The sequence below is a fragment of the Porites lutea genome, chromosome 7, assembly GCF_958299795.1.
Source record: "Porites lutea chromosome 7, jaPorLute2.1, whole genome shotgun sequence".
Classification (NCBI taxonomy): domain Eukaryota; kingdom Metazoa; phylum Cnidaria; class Anthozoa; order Scleractinia; family Poritidae; genus Porites; species Porites lutea.
Genome location: NC_133207.1, coordinates 7591083 through 7608582, shown reverse-complemented (window position 1 = coordinate 7608582; position 17500 = coordinate 7591083). Strand labels below are relative to the sequence as shown.

Genomic DNA, 17500 nt, shown 5'->3' with positions numbered 1-17500 from the left:
GCCAATCAGAACCGGAGAAATTATTCTAAATAAATAATAAAGACTTTTAATGCGGCTGGTATTTAGATTAAAAGCTAGTCAATGAAGCTGTAAAGGTAGATCGGAGCTTAGGCTATGTTTTAATTACTCTATTCTTGATTGGCATTGATCTAAGGCTGATGTTGTTTTCTTAAATAGGTTTACTAACACGGCTTACTTTAGTTCGCTGGGTATTTCTGGTAGGCATGCCGTTTGTTTATACGTTTGAGTTTTCATTAAGTTTTTGTCGTCGATTTCGCTTTTTCTTTATGAAATATCCTGATGATATTACTTCAACGAGACATCATTCATTCGCCATGCAGAGGAGATTATCCAGCGATCTACTTTTTTGTTCAGTGATGTGGGAGCTGCTCGTAAGGTGTTTCCTCATTTGTTAAAAAAAAAACAATAACTTATCATTGTTTTTCATTATTTCCCATTGTTTCACGGTTAGGGTATCGAACCAATTGGCTTTTAGGGTTAGGAGAGCTGCTACATGACCCTTTTTGATAGATACCTTGTAAACTTAATGATATTAGGTTCCTCTCATAAGGTGGACCGTTTGTTACAAGAAAGAAAGGATGAAAGGAGTCATGGATGAGAGGACAAAACACACATGTCCTCTTTATAATGAATGGATGTCAAAATTATCCCCCTGTGGACAGAGCCCATTATACGGAGCATCATCTACCAAATACGCCTTTGGAATTTTTTGACTTTCTGATTAAACCAAACTGCTAAGCGGAAGCAATTTTAAGTTGGTCGGCAACCCATGTTGCACGGGAAATTTAAATCTCAGTACACGTTGTCACTTTCCTCTAGTTTCCTACTCTTATTGTGCCCTTCCTTAGAGAAAGGAGAAACGCCACGTTACCATGGAAGCAAAATTTCTGAATCTCGACAATCTTTCTTGATACAGCCTGACGGTCATTTTCATTTTCCAATGACTGACAAAAAGCCGATGGGCTGCCGTTCTGTTCCTGATCATGAGTGCAATCATGCCCCCAAAATTCACACATATCATTTTTTTTTTTCCTGCCATATTTGCAGGACCGAGGTTTGTTGTGATCTAAAAGTTTTGCTACCATGGCAACGTGACGTAACAACGTCTCCTCTCGATTTCTAATAGCACATTGTATTTTTTTTTTGCTTGTTTTCTTTTGTTTTGTTTGTTTTTTTTCCTTTGATGTACGATTTAGTTTGAGACTCAGGAGGGTTAAAGTAGGATGTGAAGGTTTTGCTGTAAACATGTCGTTACCCAGGGTTTTGCTTTTATTAACTAACCCTTTTCAACTACGCACATGCGTACGTACGTGTTTTTAAATAGCTATATCCCTACAACTATCATTTATTTATTGACATTTACGAGTCATCAATATTAACAAGCCTTTATACAGATGATTTCCAACTTTAACCTAAATTCAGACCATTTAATGAAATTATTTTACACGTCAACATTTTTTTTTTTCGATTTTCATAATTACCTAGACTTGGCGAAGATAGATCCTAAACTGTCACAAAAGACTGGACTATACGGTGGAAAGATAGGCCTCTTCAGAAAAGGAAAGAACAAATTTACAATAATTTGGCTCTGAACTTAATAAGAAAGGAATTTGCTTAATTGCTTAAAAAATTGCTTGAAAACTGTCTTCAGTATTCAATTAGTTGGAATTAATTTTGTCAAATAGAAGCCTTTTTTTAATTTACTTAGAGTATAGCAGTCTGTTTTGACAGCAAGGAAGCTAACAAACGCAATTTAGACCTAGACAACTGAAGCTTTCTTCAAACAAAGGTAAATTTTTGAACAAGACCGTGGCCGACTGCGCTGCGACTTACTCTAACAAGATGGAAGGCTATCCACTACTTCTCAGAAACTATGTCGTCGTAATGGGGATCTTTGCTACATTTCCAAGTATTTCTACAGGTGACACTCTAACCTGTCTTCTTGTAGTCTATATTTTAGTAGTCTGGGTCCCTTGGATCAGATTTCAGTACATTCCTAAAGCTTTCATTCTTTTTTTACTTTTTCCTTACAGCTTTCAGTCAAGGATCGATTGGCAACTTTTTCTACGCCAACTTCATGATAAGTGAATTTTCCTACCTGAATATCACAAGCATTGGGCGGAATCTTATTCAAGACGAAAACGATTGTGGCTACGCCTGTCTAGAAATTCCTTCATGTTTTTCCTACAACGTGGCTGCCTTTCCTGATGTCAACGGCAAACTTCTTTGTGAACTCCTGCCCTCGGACAAGTTTAACAACTCGGACAAGTTCAACGCGAGCAAAGAGTTTCATCACTTTTATATTCCGGTGAGTCAAACTACTTGTTCATCACAACTCTTCACATGAAGGAAAATAAAAGACCGTCGTATTATTCCCCAAGTTATGGTTTTCGGAAGTTAGCTTTTTGTAAATAGGACATATATCTCTTAATTTGCTTGGAGAATCTCCAATGCACTGAACTGTACTTTAAATGCAAAGAGAAACAAGTTGGCTTGTTATTTTGCGTTCAAGCTATATAAAAAAAAAGGTTGTTCTTCGGTAGTAAAACACCTGCTGACTTCTAATTAAACTATCCCAGACATACTTTATGAAATTAATCGTTATATTTATCTTCGAATGTCCTAATTAAGTTTATGGCCGTGGACAGGTTAAAACAGAGCTTCCGAACAAAATATTTCCAACAAAACGTGTTAGGGGATACGCTGACTTTTCTTTATTCCAGGATTTTTTTCATATGTGGCTTGCCTTGAAAGTAAAAATTAACTTTAATACATCTTCATCGTTTTAGCCTTCTGCCATTAACGGCTTTATTTTATACGATTCAACGACAGGACGGCAACGAGAACGTTTAAAAAACAATAGGTTTAATAAGCACGATCCTTTTTTTTGTAAATTTCTTTGCCGTTTTTGCCACAGGTTATTTCGCTTTTTGAATTCGAATATGGTCCCTTGGAATTGAAATTCACAAGGGTTCGCGTACATTTGACAAAATAGGTAAGAAGGAATAATCGGAATAAAATCGCGATCGGTAACAGCGCCAAAAATTTAGTTCACAAATTAGCGTTAAGTTCGCGGTTCGAAAACCTCTAACGAAGACGAGAGAACAGACCCGGCTTAGCCCTGTTCAAATGACATCTATACATCGACATGAATGCCAAATTCGATTTTTACTGATGTAGGAAACAAACCGAAAGGGGGAGAAGGAACTAAAATTCAAGCGAACTTGTATTTCATAACTTTATAGATTTACAATAGGACCAAGGGTTTGTAATGAAGATAAGAAAACTGCTCTAGTTTTCTATACTTAAAGTAAATTAACTTAAAGACCAGGTAAACTTAATTCCATTTTCACAGTGTGTTTCTGGTCCTGTTAAGTTGATATTACCATAGTAACATGAATAAGCTACCTATACTGGTAAAACAAAACATACAAGCTAAAGAGGTCTATACAATTAATAGAGCAAATTCGTATTTATGCCTTGTTGATGCTGTTCAAATAAAATAACAAATGGGAGCCAGGGAACTTATAGCCTGTTCACAGGCCCTCTAGTTCCTCTTCAAAGTCCGTCGAACGCGGGTGAAAATAAATATAAACCGCAGGGGATTTATTAACCACCAGCGCAAGGGGGTAGTGGTAGTGGTGGGGGTAGTGGTGCGTTCGTTCTCGTGCGCTCACTTCGCTCGCGAGCTCGCCGATGTTTTTGAAAAGAACGAAAAGAAAAATAGAACAACGTCAACGGCTAGGGAACTTACTTGTGTTTGCCTTTCCTGTTGAATATTGCCATAGCGACGCACATTTAAAGCTATAATTTTCAATGGTAACTATCAGACTGTTCGTATTTTGGTCTCTGTAAACGGTTTTTGTGACTGCACTACAAATCGGTATTACCAATTCCCAATTTCCATTTTTTTCCTTTTAAGCTCTTTTAAAGCTTCCCTTCCAGCACAGGCCTCTTTTTACATCACCTCATTGAATTTTAAACCTATATCTTACTGGCGGTGGTAGTGCTACAATATTTTGTTACAGCAACAAAAAGTCTTGTAAAAGGCATAACGCCAAAAGTATTGAGAAAGTAATATGAATCACATGCGTCGAACCTAAACTAGTAATTTTTAGTTGACACTACAGCTGCCCCCGCTCGGTATGTTGTTGATCAAAAGTATTCTTGCAATTGGTAGTTATATAGGTCTTTGAAATATAGCCATTCATATGGCATTCACTATATTTAATTACACGAGCTTATTGCATGCCAACCGAAGGAAATTTTAGCTTGTAACTCCTTTGGCGCTAAATATGAAATTCAAATTTCAGATCATCGGCGATCATTTTAGCTGTCGAGCAAAGTAGAATCCCGATGAATTTTTGAAAGTGTTAACCGCTAAGATGTTTTATTTATTTATGTACGTATTTATTCATTCATTTCTTTATTTTTTATTCAGTCAGTCCGTTCGCTTAGACACAGATATGACCAATGACAGTTTCGCTAGACTGAAAGGTGGAAGTGCCTTGTCTTTTCTCATACGGTAGTAACAAAATAACGAAATAAAACAATTATTCAACTCTCACTTGTTCCATCCGAGACGATTATATTATAGCCAGCCTATATACAACAACGCGCAGGTGGAATAATTGTGTTAATAACTGAATAGTCAATAACTGAATTTGTCGTATATTCAGCATCTGTCTAATATGGATAAATGATATGCGTCACGTTACTGGATATTTTGACTTTGACATACATTGTAAAATGGTCTTTACTTACAGCAGTATCCTTTCCTTTGTGTAGTCTCCTTGTCACAGTTCGCCCTGTAAGAACACTGGAAAATGCATTTCGTTGTACCAGGAAAATGGATATAAGTGTATCTGCATAGAACGATTCACCGGAAAAGACTGCGAAACGAGTAAGAAATACTGAGTTGAAACAATGTTGCTGCTAACTATAATACAATCACAGGTGACACACTATTAACGCAAATTGCAAGTGGGAACGGCAATCAGCATAAAGCTTTTGTACTGATTCTAGGTATTATATCATTGACTTTGAGCTCACTAAAAAAAAATCTAACCGAGAAGATTAAAAACCAACTTTGAAAGAAAAGTAAATAATAAGTATCACGCTGAACTTTTACTTTTCCTTATAGTTACCCGACCACAAAAAAATTCAATTTCCCTGCTTGATCGATAAAGTGACTTATTTATAGACAGGTTTCTCTATCAACCTCTAGAACAACGTTTACATTTCCTAGTTGTGTTTGAACTCTTGTTGAAGTCTAATGTACCTTGGCTGAAAGGTACATATCATTTTCTTTTAATATCTTTGATTCTCTCTCCTGCAGATATAAATGACTGTGTCAATATTACTTGTTTGAACAAAGGAACTTGCATCGACTTAATCAATGGCTTCAACTGCAGTTGCCCTCCAGGATTTGCTGGCAACCGATGCGAAATTGGTCAGATACTTGTTGCTGCTATTCGCATTGCATTTCCGCCAACGCAACATGCCATGTGTCCGTTTTAACACCTAATGTTGGACGCTGTTTAATGCGGTTGGCTGATAAATGTGGATCAATTTTAAATCCTGCATGGATCCTACATCATTCGGCAATGTTAATGATGTTATACCAACACACGTTTTGATCGGACAGCTCTAGGGTCCACCGGATATATGTTTTGCAATTTCATTGACCTCGAATTCCCCTCGGTCCGTGCGGAAAATGCCGAAAAAAAAAATTGGCCAATAATAACGCATTTATCTCGGCCGAAGAACTTTGGTCATTAACGCATACATATTTATTTGTCATTAATTTTTATTATATTTCCCTTAGATATAAACGAATGTGAGAGTAGTCCTTGTTTAAACAATGGAACATGCACCGACCGAGGCAACGGATTCAACTGCAGTTGTCCACCAGGATTTTCGGGCGATCGATGTGAAATTGGTAAGCTGTGTTTAGCTGTTATTTGTATTGTTTATGGGCTTGAAAATGGCATGCGGTTGTGGTCTTGTATGTTCATTTATTGTTGTTTTTCTTTTTTAAAGAAGAGACTTATTTGCATTTATAACTTTCTTTCGCAGGTTTCAATTCGTTAAAGTCTATGCAGTAAAGAACCCTCCGTAAAAGTGGTGTTTTGTTTATTTTTTTGTTGGCAATTATCTGTGACTATTGTTTCCTTCAGATACAAACGAGTGTGAGAGCAGTCCCTGTTTAAACAACGGAACGTGCACTGACAGAATCAATGCATTCAACTGCAGTTGCCCGCCTGGATTTTCTGGCAATCGATGTGAAATTGGTTAGTATAGTGTTAAGCTAATTACCCTATAATGACCTCGTAAGGTTAAGACGGGCTCAAATGTTAACGCGTATCACCCACTTCAGAAACTTCAAAGGAAATGGGTTAAACCTTTGGGATCAGTGATTTCTGGGATCGGTTGGGTGTACAAGAGTTAATTATGATTGGTCGATGGTATTCAAAGCAACCATTAATCAAACAAAAGCATTAACGCTTGTCCACCAAACGATCCCAGAAATCGTTACTTTGAGAGCTGGTGCCAATTGCTCTTATAGTTTCCGTTATAGAGAATTACATAAGTGTAAAAGCAGCCAATAATTGTCACACGCAAGGTGCAATTTATGTAAAGCTCCGTGCAAATGGACGCAACGTTCAGTTGTTGGATGTTACATGTTAAAACAGCGTCCGTTTGCACACCCTGTTGCATGTCGTTGCGTGTCATGGGTTGGGGGTCATTGCACGACGTTTGAAACCGGTCAAACTATAAGCCCCGTGCAAACAGACGCAATATAGTTGGCCAGCAACGTAGCTTAGAGATTGCTATTCAGTGTGTATTGCATTTTGCTGGTGTCAATTGACTTCTGTGCTGTTAAAAAAGTTTACTTTGATTATATCTCCTGCAGATACAAACGAGTGTGAGAGTAGTCCCTGTTTGAACAACGGAAATTGCACGGACCGAATCAATGCATTCAACTGCAGCTGCTTTCCAGGATTTGCGGGGAATCGATGTGAAATTGGTTAGATTATCAATTTTAGCTAGCTAAAATTTTGCTTTTCTTAACCTTAATTATAGAAGGGCGTCCTAATTTTGATACCTCTTTTGATATTATTCTGTTACAGACATAAACGAGTGTAAGAGCAACCCTTGTCTCAACAACGGAACATGCACTGACAGAGCCAACGGATTCAACTGCAGTTGTCCACCTAAATTTATTGGGAAACGATGTGAACAAGGTGGGAAACAAAATTGGAAAATAGAGTTTAAAATCATAATTGTGGATCATGTATGATGTGTACCACAAAAAAAGAACGAATCAGCAAGTTTTATTTTGACAGGTTGTCATCTATAAACTCATTGAATACTTTTAAATGTGAAATTGAACTGAAAACGCATGTTCCAGCTTATCACTAGCTGTGTCTAAACAGCAAAGTTCCGTCTTCGCACATTACTGTTTGTTGGCGTCTTATTTCGAGTCAGTGACGGCGATGCCAAAGAGAACGGCAAAAAATCAATAGGTTTAGATTGGCAAAACAACAACTCTGCATGTACATCACGCTTTTTTGTACATTTCTTTGCCGTCACTGCACGACCATAACGTGCAAGTGCTAAATTCACGTTTTGTCGAGGACGGGAACATAAGACAAAAACTTTCTTTTTCTTTTCCTGAAATTTGATGCATTCCTTTAGAATTCAACTCCAAAAACATTTGCCAAAATTTGACAAAGTAAACGAGATGGAATAAGCGAGATAAGGTTTGAAGCAACGCGAATTGACTTTTTTAGTGACGCTTTCGTAGCCTTCGCCGTCGTTGTTGCTTATGCTGTGTCAATTCTAGCTGCGCCCAGCCTCCTCCCCCGCCCCCGGGCTACTGCGAGGCATTTGCCCAACTTATCAGTCCCGGGGTGCGGGCATTTGCTAATTTTGCGCTACCCGGGGGCCGTGCATTTGCCAACCCCTAGGCTATTCCCGAGCTTTTGACACGCACGCGGTTCCTATCAGAATAAACTAAACAGAGGATATTACTGGAAAAAAGGCAGATTGACTCATCTGTCAAAGACAGAGGGTTCAGTAAAGCCATGTTATCGATTTTATGCATGCATTTCTTCAATGCCTATCAAACCAGAATTACATTGCGAAACTCGGGAGCCATCGACGTAAAGCAACGTTTTTTGGTTAGTGAATCAAATTTCTGTTGATATCATTTGAAGAACATCCTTTCATATGGCTCTTGAAAGGAAGACGTTACTTGAAACAAAAAATCGCACATTAAAATGTTTAAAGCGGCACTATTCGACTGTGCAATTAATGAAAAATGTTGCAGCGTTGACGGAGGACGGGGCATTTTCCCTCTTTTTTCCCCGCCGCGGGGGATTTGACAGCTCAAGAGTCCCCACCACCACCGGGAATTTGCCCAGTCCAAGGCCCAAAAAAATGCAAATGCCCGGGGGTCAGCCCGGATGGGGGGAGGGGGGGGGGGCGCTGGGCGCAGCTGGAATTGACTGATGCATTAAGCTCCCTAATGCATTCAATCACCGTGCTTTGCAAGACCCTTAGCTTTTGCCCGCTTGTCATCCTGTGTTTTTCTGAGGGTTTCTCGCCGACTGAGTGGGTTTCTTCTTACTCTCTAGAGATTGAGGTGAGATCCTCTAATAACGACAATGCTTGTTTGATAAGTAGTTTTTTCTCATTGCTCATTGAACGTTTTTATTTTTTTGCGATATTCTCTACTATACCTCCAACCAATTTTCAGAAAAAGGAAATGTTCTCATTGTCTTGTGTCCAAATCTTGTTTCCGCGATTTTTAGTTCGTATCCTGATTGGCCGGTCACCTTTCTGTCAAACTTCTACACTAATGTTATCTTCAAGTATATCTTCCTAAAATGTCTTTTCAGTCTTATAGAGGGTCTAGTTTGATTTCATTTGTATTTCCAAAGATTTCCAGTGTGAGTCAGAATTTCAAACTTTTTTCTCGATTGACTAAATGTTTATTTAAGAGTGTCTGCCGTCAGTTTTGTAATATGTCCATGCACTGGCAACGTCTAGTGCATTAATTATTCTGGATTGTATGTATTTATTCTGCAAGCTAGTGTTTCTCAAAAAGGGGTTTACTACAAAATTACGTACCTCATCCCCCTTTTGAATTAGCTTGATTGACGTCCTTTTGTCGCCTGCACATACTTTCGAGGAAAGTTATCCCTGAAAAATTGCGACACGTTTTCCCGTAAGTTTCGCGCACGCGGATGGCTGGATAATGTCCCCAACCAGAAGCCGGTTACTTGCCCCAGCAAATTTACACGACTGTGAAAAAAATCAGTTCCATTTTTCTCTTTCACCCTTAGATATTATCTCAACTGTGGTAACGCAGTTTCTTTCGCCTGCGTTTGGGAATGACAGCAACTGGGCGCTGTGTTGGCAGGCCTCCACTCATGGCTGGGCTGCCAGTACCTTCCATAGCAGATGTGATGGGAAAAACCATACGATTACGGTCATCAGAAAAGACCCGTACGTGTTCGGAGGATACACCGATATTTCTTGGTGTAAGTGACTTTTTCGCCTGGGGCGGGGCAATAAAAGGGACGCAGTCCGCAAAATTAAAATTAAACCCCTAAAGACACCAAACTGGGTGGCTTAGGCTCTATTTGACATATAATAAAACAAACAACCAATTCCAGAACCCATTAAGAGCTTTAATGCTATAAATTGCCTTTTGCGAAATATATTAAAATTTAGTGCAGTATTTGACACAAAAAGGTGGCCAGTTTAGTTGTCCTTTATACAGTTTAGGCTGCTTACAATCGCTCATTTTTGTTTAATATCAGTCGAGTTCTTATCCCGGCCAGCAAATATACAAAAATGGCTCGGTTTTATGGTGCTATGTTCTCGTGGTTCGCGTATATCTGTTTTTCTTTAAAAAAGAAAAAAAAAGAGATACTAGCAGTCTAGTTTTCTTTTGATGTCTTTTTCACGGGCTGCTTTAAGCGATAACTATATGGATAAAAATATTAGTTCTCTGTCCTGGACACGCTATAATGCGACCAAAATCTAGCAGGACGACAAGCATCCCCTTCCGGTCGGTGTGTTTGCATTTTTGGTTTTGTTTGTTTTTTTTTCCTTTTTTTACCCTTTTGTGTTAATTGATTACAAACAAGAATTTGCAAAAAAAGAAAAACAAAACCTGACAAGAAACGTACGTACAGTACGTGAATACAATCATTTTAGCTACGATGACATTAAGGCCCTAACAACAGTTAACTATGGTTTATTGTCCAAGTCACGGCATTTGGGATAATTAGCAACCTCTTTGACATGTCTATTGTACATGGTTTTGTCAGTAGACATTTGGAGCTCGTATTTTTTGGTTTGTTAAATTAAAGTTAAATTCCCCTGGGACCTTCATTGGAACAAACAGAAAACTTGAAGAGGACTTTTAATAGTGGGTGTCATTTGCGTACCTGTGACACCAACAGGGGTTGCTGTTACAATAATCTTTCCTTTTAAGTAACTATTCTGTTTAACCATTATATACCGAAGGAAAGACTGGTAAGCCCATAGCTATAACACCTTACTCTTGCTTAAAAAACTGTCTGCTGTGGACCGGGGAATAACCAGCTAAGCGAGCGAGTTGTTTGCCACAGCTATAAGAAATAGAGCTTGTATTTCTAACAATGGGCCGTAAACAGAATCTCCTGCAGTAAAGGAATTCCTTCTTTGTGGATCTTGAACAGCCCTAAAATTTGTGAGGGTGGGGAGAGAAGAGCCTGCTGTGTTAAGGATATTAAGCGGACCCATCCACCCACCCCTTTTAAGCGTGGTTCTCGGAAGCTAGTAAAGATTTTAACCTTTATTCCACTCTTTGCATTTTTCTTTATGAAGTTTTAAGGAGTCATTGGTTAATAGTTTACAATGCCACTTTAGAAACAAGAAGGAGCCTGGATCGAATTCACTTTTGCAAAGACTTCTGGGACTGTTACTAGGACAGTAACGATCCTAGAAACAATTGCGGAACGCATTTCGGCTCCAGTTCCCTTTTCGTTTCTAATGTGGCGAAATTAAGTTTGCTAAGAAAATCCTTTCACCGCGGGTTTACATCGTCTACGTATAACCGTTCCACTGGCGTGGCTTATAGGAATCAAGGGGAGAAGACTAGTTTTGTCTAGTCAAAATATTGGGCAAATAAATTTGTAAACCTTAGCTGTCCGATCACCCTTATCTTCAATTTTAAGTGTTATTTTATATTGCTGATCCTGATCTACGACAAGATCCGGCTTTCCCTCGCCGCTGTTTGTCCAGATGGTCCTTGCAAGAATTGCTCACTATATAATTTTGCCCGAGTCTGTCCTAATTCCGCGCAGTGTACATGTTCTTTATCCTAAACAGGGTATGTATATTTTAAGTTTTTTGTCCAATACACAGGGTCAGTGCTTCAAACCCTCAGCGGCTCACCTCTCCGCAAATATTAAATTGTAATTCAAGTTTTTCTTCCCTGTTTATTATTGTTTTCTAGCGTCTGTGGATCAATTCGCTGCTACTTCCAAGTCGTTTATTTTCTCTCTGGTGGACAAGGAAGGACTTGCACCATTTAAGAGCATGGTAAAACATGTCTATTCATCATATGCAATTTACCGTTATTCAAGTTACGGTCCAACATTTGGTGATGGCCATGACATATACATTGCTGATAATGCTAATCAGAATACTGGTTCCTACAATAATTTTGGCACCTCATACTCTCTTCCAAATAACGTTACAGACCGTTATACAATCCTGGCTGGAACCCGTTACTTTTCACCTGACGAGGTTGAGGTATTTTATCTCGCTTGAGTCCCGTTGTCTTTTTTTATCCCCATGCACGCAGAAACCATCAGAACTCAAAGAAAAACTATACCCCAAAAAAATCACTTTAAAACGTATTGCAAAGCAGAGAGCATCGAAATGACTCAACATTTTGATACCCCAAAAAAATCACTTTAAAACGTATTGCAAAGCAGAGAGCATCGAAATGACTCAACATTTTGATTACTCTATGTTTTATTCATGGCTTTAGTTTATTAATTAAATTGAACGGCACGCACGTACGCGTGCGGTGGTTTGTGACACGATCGGAAGCTGTCTGCGAGTGTCGTTTTTTTCAGTCGATTTTCTGGACATCAAAAGAAGATGTATTTTAATTTAGCGATTACAGACTTTCCAGGTTTTTTTACTCGTTTTTGTGCAAAAATGGTGCCAAACACAGGTCTACGACGCGACGCAGACCGGTCTCCGATCTGTGTTTACATTCGTTTTTTATTTACGCGTCCACACGTGGCGTATTTGAATCGTGTTTGCCCGTCCACACATGAAAACGCTTAAGAGAGGCTTTCCGTAAATATCGACCCACGGTCGGCACAAGTTGAAAATTTGATTTCGCTCATATTTGGTTCATCGATAACCCTTAATGAGTAATGAAACACGCTGTAGTTAGTTTTCCCAAATAAGGAATTCTTTTGTTAAAATTCGAGAAAACTCATTTTGCCCGTTCGCAGCTCAAAATCCAGTTCCGGTAAAGCGAAATTTTACACAAATTCTATTGACTCGTACGTCAAACCACAACGATTTGGCAGCCTTTGAGGAACACGAATAGTTTTTATGACCCTTTCTTTATTATAAGGCGACAAATTTGTGAAAGCTGTAATAATTTTGTGGCCAAAAAGGTATTGTTAAAAATAGGCACTATTGACAATTTCTGCCGTTCAAAATTATAGGGAGAAAATAATGCAAATTTTTACAATGCGCTATAACTTAAAATTCCGCAAATTGACTTTCTACTGCTTAACTAGGCCCGAATATATCAGAAAATCGAAACAAATCTCTGGGCAAACGATTTTAAGTAGCCCGCAAGACGTTGAGTTCTACCCTAATTTTGCAAAAAAAACGCGACATTGCCGTGGTTAAAAATAGCGTCACACGGCCCGTCACGCCAGTGTTACCGATAGATATGCTTTAAACAATTTACTTAAAGGCAGATTAAAAGCCAGTTCGAAATTAAATCTTGCAGTAAACCTATTATTCTCATTGATTGCAGCATTTTCTTCAGATACAACATTTAGGGTCCCTGGGATAGCGTCACACACTTTCATGTTCAGTTTCAGACTGGCGATTTCCCTCAAAAAATGGTATATAAACAGAACAAAATCTAAAAACTAAAACTGATTACTGAATGAATTTTTGCATTGAGAGATATTTGGGAATTAAATCATCGCCAATCAATGCCATTTGGTTTATAAAAACTAATTTCCTTGAAGCAATTTTAAAGCCTAAAAATATTTTAGACTAAGTATTGGTGGAATAGTTCTTTTCGAAGTTTTTACCCTTGCGGGCTCTCAAAACTGAAAAAAACTTAGTTTCGGGTTGCTTTTCACGTTTCAGTGGAAAATTCCCGAAACAAACGAACGTCTGAAAAGGCAATCGCCTATTTTCTTGGTTGGAAACTTTCAAGGCGGAAGTTCGGATTTCATGTCTTCAAACCTTTTTTGAATGTTAGTTACAGGCTTTCGCCCCCTTTTTTCATTAAACGAAACTGACTTAGGAAAATGGTAAACGCGATTAGCGAACGGAATCAAAATTAATCAGTCCTGAATTCTCCTCACCAACTGCCCAAACCGTGAAGCGACCGGTTTACCAATGTAAATAGTAGAAAAGCCTTGATGCCAAGAGCCTGCGATAAAGCTTCCTCTCATCGCTATTTGTCGCCAGAGACATTTCGTCAAAGAGCAGTGAGAGGCGGGTGTATCGCAGACTATGCGTCATATATCTTAAGTACTTTGAGGGGCCTTGTTAAGTGCATAATAGATCGTAACAAGGGCAGATCGTTACAATATCTCTAATTACTTATTAAGAGACACCAACAGAAAACTCGCTATTCCTCTACCCCAGACAAATGTTAAGAAAAATAGTTTTTTTGGAGCAGTTCTTTGGAAAAGCCTTCCTACATATTGACCAGCAGCAGGCGAAGTCTCTTGGGGTTTTGAGGGCCGGCTGCAAATAATTCTTCCGTCGGGTTTTCAGTCTTCTAGTATTCGGTGTGTGATAAAGACAAAGGTAAGGTTTTGGAGGCCTGCTTGGGCGTCTAAGTTTCATGGACTAATTAGGTTACGGAGGATGAGGAAAGTCCTCAAGTCTGTCTTTCCTTTTTAGGTGTTCCCATTCGTTCGTTACAAGGTTCTTCTTAGTTTTAGTATTATACTCTATTTTGTTTCCCTATTTTTATTTTTGTTGTTGTTGTTGTTTTATTTTTTTGCGGAAAAGACGATGTTCTCTTTCCAAACGCTGTTGAAAGGAACTTTCAGTCTTTTAACCTGTCATCTGCAGTTCAGTATTACAGCTAGAGTTTCCATGACACTAAAACGTCAATCAGTGCAAAGTCTTTCAGGCCACAAAGCAGCCCGTACTTTTTGCGTAAGCCAAGAAGGCGGAATAGTCGAGGTAATGGTCTGGACCAAAACAAAATGGTCGTTCCTTCTTGTCTGGAGCAGAGGGGGCACGGCGGGGGAGGGGAGAGGTGAGTGAGACTGGGGAGAGAATCGAAAAATAAGTCTAAAAAATACAATAGAAAATGACAAAGAAAAAACAAAAGAAAGAAACAAGAAAAAAAAAAGTTTCGCAGTCTAAAAGCAGTTGAAAAGTTAGTACTACCAAATCCGTTCCTGCTGATCAATAACGAGCGCCAAAAGTGCTCGACGCTCAAGTTGAATACCGCATTTCTTCGAATAAGCGCCCAACCTCGAATTAGCGCCCACCTCGAATAAGCGCCTATCCTAAAGGCAGCAAAGTTAATAAGCGCCCACCCCCACCCCACTCCCTCCCACACAAACTCAAATAAGAGATAATAAGAAATAAAGAGACCCTCCCGAAGACGGAGTTTTCTTCAGAGCATTTAAGAGAAACCTTGCTTTGTTACATCTCCGCTTTTTGTTATTACCATTTATTGTTTTGTTGTAAAACTAACATACTACACTTGCTGAGAATGGCGAAAATTTAATAAGCGCCCAGCCTCGAATAAGCACCCACCTCGAATAAGCGCCCACTCTCAAGGTCCAAAAATTTAATAAGTGCCCAGGGTGGTTAATCGAATAAATACGGTATATAACATAAAAATTTGTAAATGAAGGTCGTAGTTAATCTGTAACTGGCCTTAAGGTAGTTGGGAAAACGCAAAGAAAAGTGGGCTAGAAAAAATGGCGAAGCGGGTGGGGTTAGGGAGAGAGGGCGAAAGGTCCTCCTACTCTCTCCCTCTTACTCTCTTCCACGTTTGTTTTCCTCCGTTCCCCATTTCGCGCCACTGTCATCCACTATCCACTATCCACTGTCCACTACGCCTGGAATAGGCTAGTTCATAGTGGGCCAGAGAGTTTTTTTCCAATGGTGATTCAAGGGATCTATAGATGTCCATTTAGGAGCATTTGCCATTTTTAAAAGCTCATGATCTCGCTGCAACTATTCCTGCTTTAGCATTAGTAAAACGACACTTTTTTTTCTATTTTCCGTTTTGCTGTAGAGGAAAGTTTTTGGTGATTTGTTTTTGATGATGGTGTTTCATCGTCGATCGAAACGAGTTAAAATGTTTTCTGAAACGTTCGTTACAATGTAACTTTATAAGCGCGATAGTAATACATCGAAACGTACATTTATACTTATACATAATTACTTGAAAGAGAAAACTCGCAAGAAAAAAAAAAGAGTTCTAATTAGTTAATATTGGTTATCCCCGTCTTAAATTTAACGTATTTATGCCTTTTGACGCATGTTTAAATTAATAAAACACACCACTGTACTTGTTTAAAGTTTGTTTTCGTTGGGCTCCGGTCGTCGAAGTCTTGCCGACGTCGCTCAAAAAAGCCGAATTTTGGGCAATTCTACACTATATATTGTATCCAAACAAAATGACTCTTCTAAATAAGATAAGTGTATTGAAAGATGTAATATAGATTGTATGCTGGAATTTGGCATGTGATCAGCGTTGAATAGAATGTTGAAAGTGAATCTGTCGTTAACACCGCTGGCGTGACGGACCGTGTCACGCTATTTTTAACCACTGGAATGTCGCGATTTTTCGCAAAATTAGGGTTGAACTCGGCGTCTTGCGGGCTACTTAAAATCGTTTGCCCAGAGATTTGTTTCGATTTTCTGATATATTGGGGCCTAGTTAAGCAGTAGAAAGTCAATTTGCGAAATTCTAAGTTATAGCGCATTGTAAAAATTTACATTATTTTAACCCTATAATTTTGGACGTTAGAAATTGCCAATAGGGCCTGTTTTTAACAATACCTTTTTGGCCACAAACTTATTACAGCTTTCACAAATTTATCGTCTTATAAGAAAGAAGGGGTCATAAAAACTATTCGTCTTCTACAAAGGCTGCCAAATCGTTGTGGTTTGACGTACGAGTCAATGGAATTTGTGTAAAATTTTGCTTTACCGGAAGTGGATTTTGAGCTGCGAACGGGCAAAACGAGTTTTCTCGAATTTTAACAAAAGAATTCCTTATTTGGGAAAACTAACTACAGCATGTTTCATTACTCATTAAGGGTTATCGATGAGCCAAAAATGAGCGAAATTCGAATTTTGAACTTGTGCCACAAAAAGTCGATTTTGGTCGATATTTACAGACAGTCGCTCTTAAACAATAAAATAGCCTGCATAACAGGCGCTTTATGAGCCAAGCGAGGCGAACGCGGCATTTTGCGCGAAGCGTGCGACGAGGGGAGGAGGAAAATAAGGCGCCTCTTACCAGTCCAATGTGGTGGCTTTTCCCACGTTTACCACATGAACGTTGCGTTCATAAGCTCGTCACCTTGGAATTTGGTTTGAACAACACGTTTTCCCTCTTTTCTTTCTCGCCGCTGTGGTTGGACATAAACTAAACTTTGACTGAGCAAATCTTACTTTTGCCGCACTGAGTCTTAGATTATTGAAGATGATTTTTGACCTCGCAGTTATTTGCGGTGGTTTATAATTAATGCTGCTGTCGGTGTTTCTGGTAGCCAGAAAGGCGACGATTTTTGAGTAATGGATCGTGTTTTGATTGGTGCTTTTGATATTACCGCCGTCAGTCAATACTTGTAGGTGTAGGAGGGCGGAAGAGCCACAGCAATGGACTGGTAACAAGCGCTTTATTTTTCTCCTCCCCTCGTCTCGTCTCGCGCTTCGCGCACGTTTCGCACGTTGTTTTGAAAATGCCGCGTTCACCTCGCTTGGCTAATGAAGCGCCTGCTATGTACGCTAACGATAGAAAAACACAAGCATTCAGTCCATTGTAAGGTTCCACCGGACATAACAAGGGCACCCAACGACCGTTTCCTCTTAAATACATAGGGAAAACTCGTTTTAGGTTTTCCAGAGTACTTTTAGATCTCTAGAAATGCATTCTAAGAGGCGCTTTCCAGTCTTTTCGAAATTACATGGGCTCAGTTCAGAATTATTTCCATAA

The 17500-nt window shown here is 39.1% G+C and overlaps 1 protein-coding gene across 1 annotated transcript; it reads left to right on the top strand.

The window, feature by feature from the left end:
• The first annotated feature begins 1905 nt into the window (after positions 1-1905).
• LOC140944379 (uncharacterized) lies at positions 1906-11856 on the top strand. Its single transcript, XM_073393532.1, has 9 exons — positions 1906-1942; positions 2055-2329; positions 4810-4924; positions 5849-5962; positions 6201-6314; positions 6938-7051; positions 7155-7268; positions 9375-9572; positions 11540-11856. The coding sequence occupies exons 1-9, from the start codon at positions 1906-1908 to the stop codon at positions 11854-11856; spliced, it is 1398 nt and encodes a 465-aa protein (XP_073249633.1).
• Positions 11857-17500: the final 5644 nt, after the last annotated feature.

Bases quoted from the DNA above. Each gene is read 5' to 3' on its own strand.
- LOC140944379 (XM_073393532.1), top strand. From the start codon at position 1,906: ATGGGGATCTTTGCTACATTTCCAAGTATTTCTACAG. The intron at 6,315-6,937 runs GTTAGTATAGTG...TATCTCCTGCAG, and splicing joins TGGCAATCGATGTGAAATTG to ATACAAACGAGTGTGAGAGT. The intron at 7,052-7,154 runs GTTAGATTATCA...ATTCTGTTACAG, and splicing joins GGGGAATCGATGTGAAATTG to ACATAAACGAGTGTAAGAGC.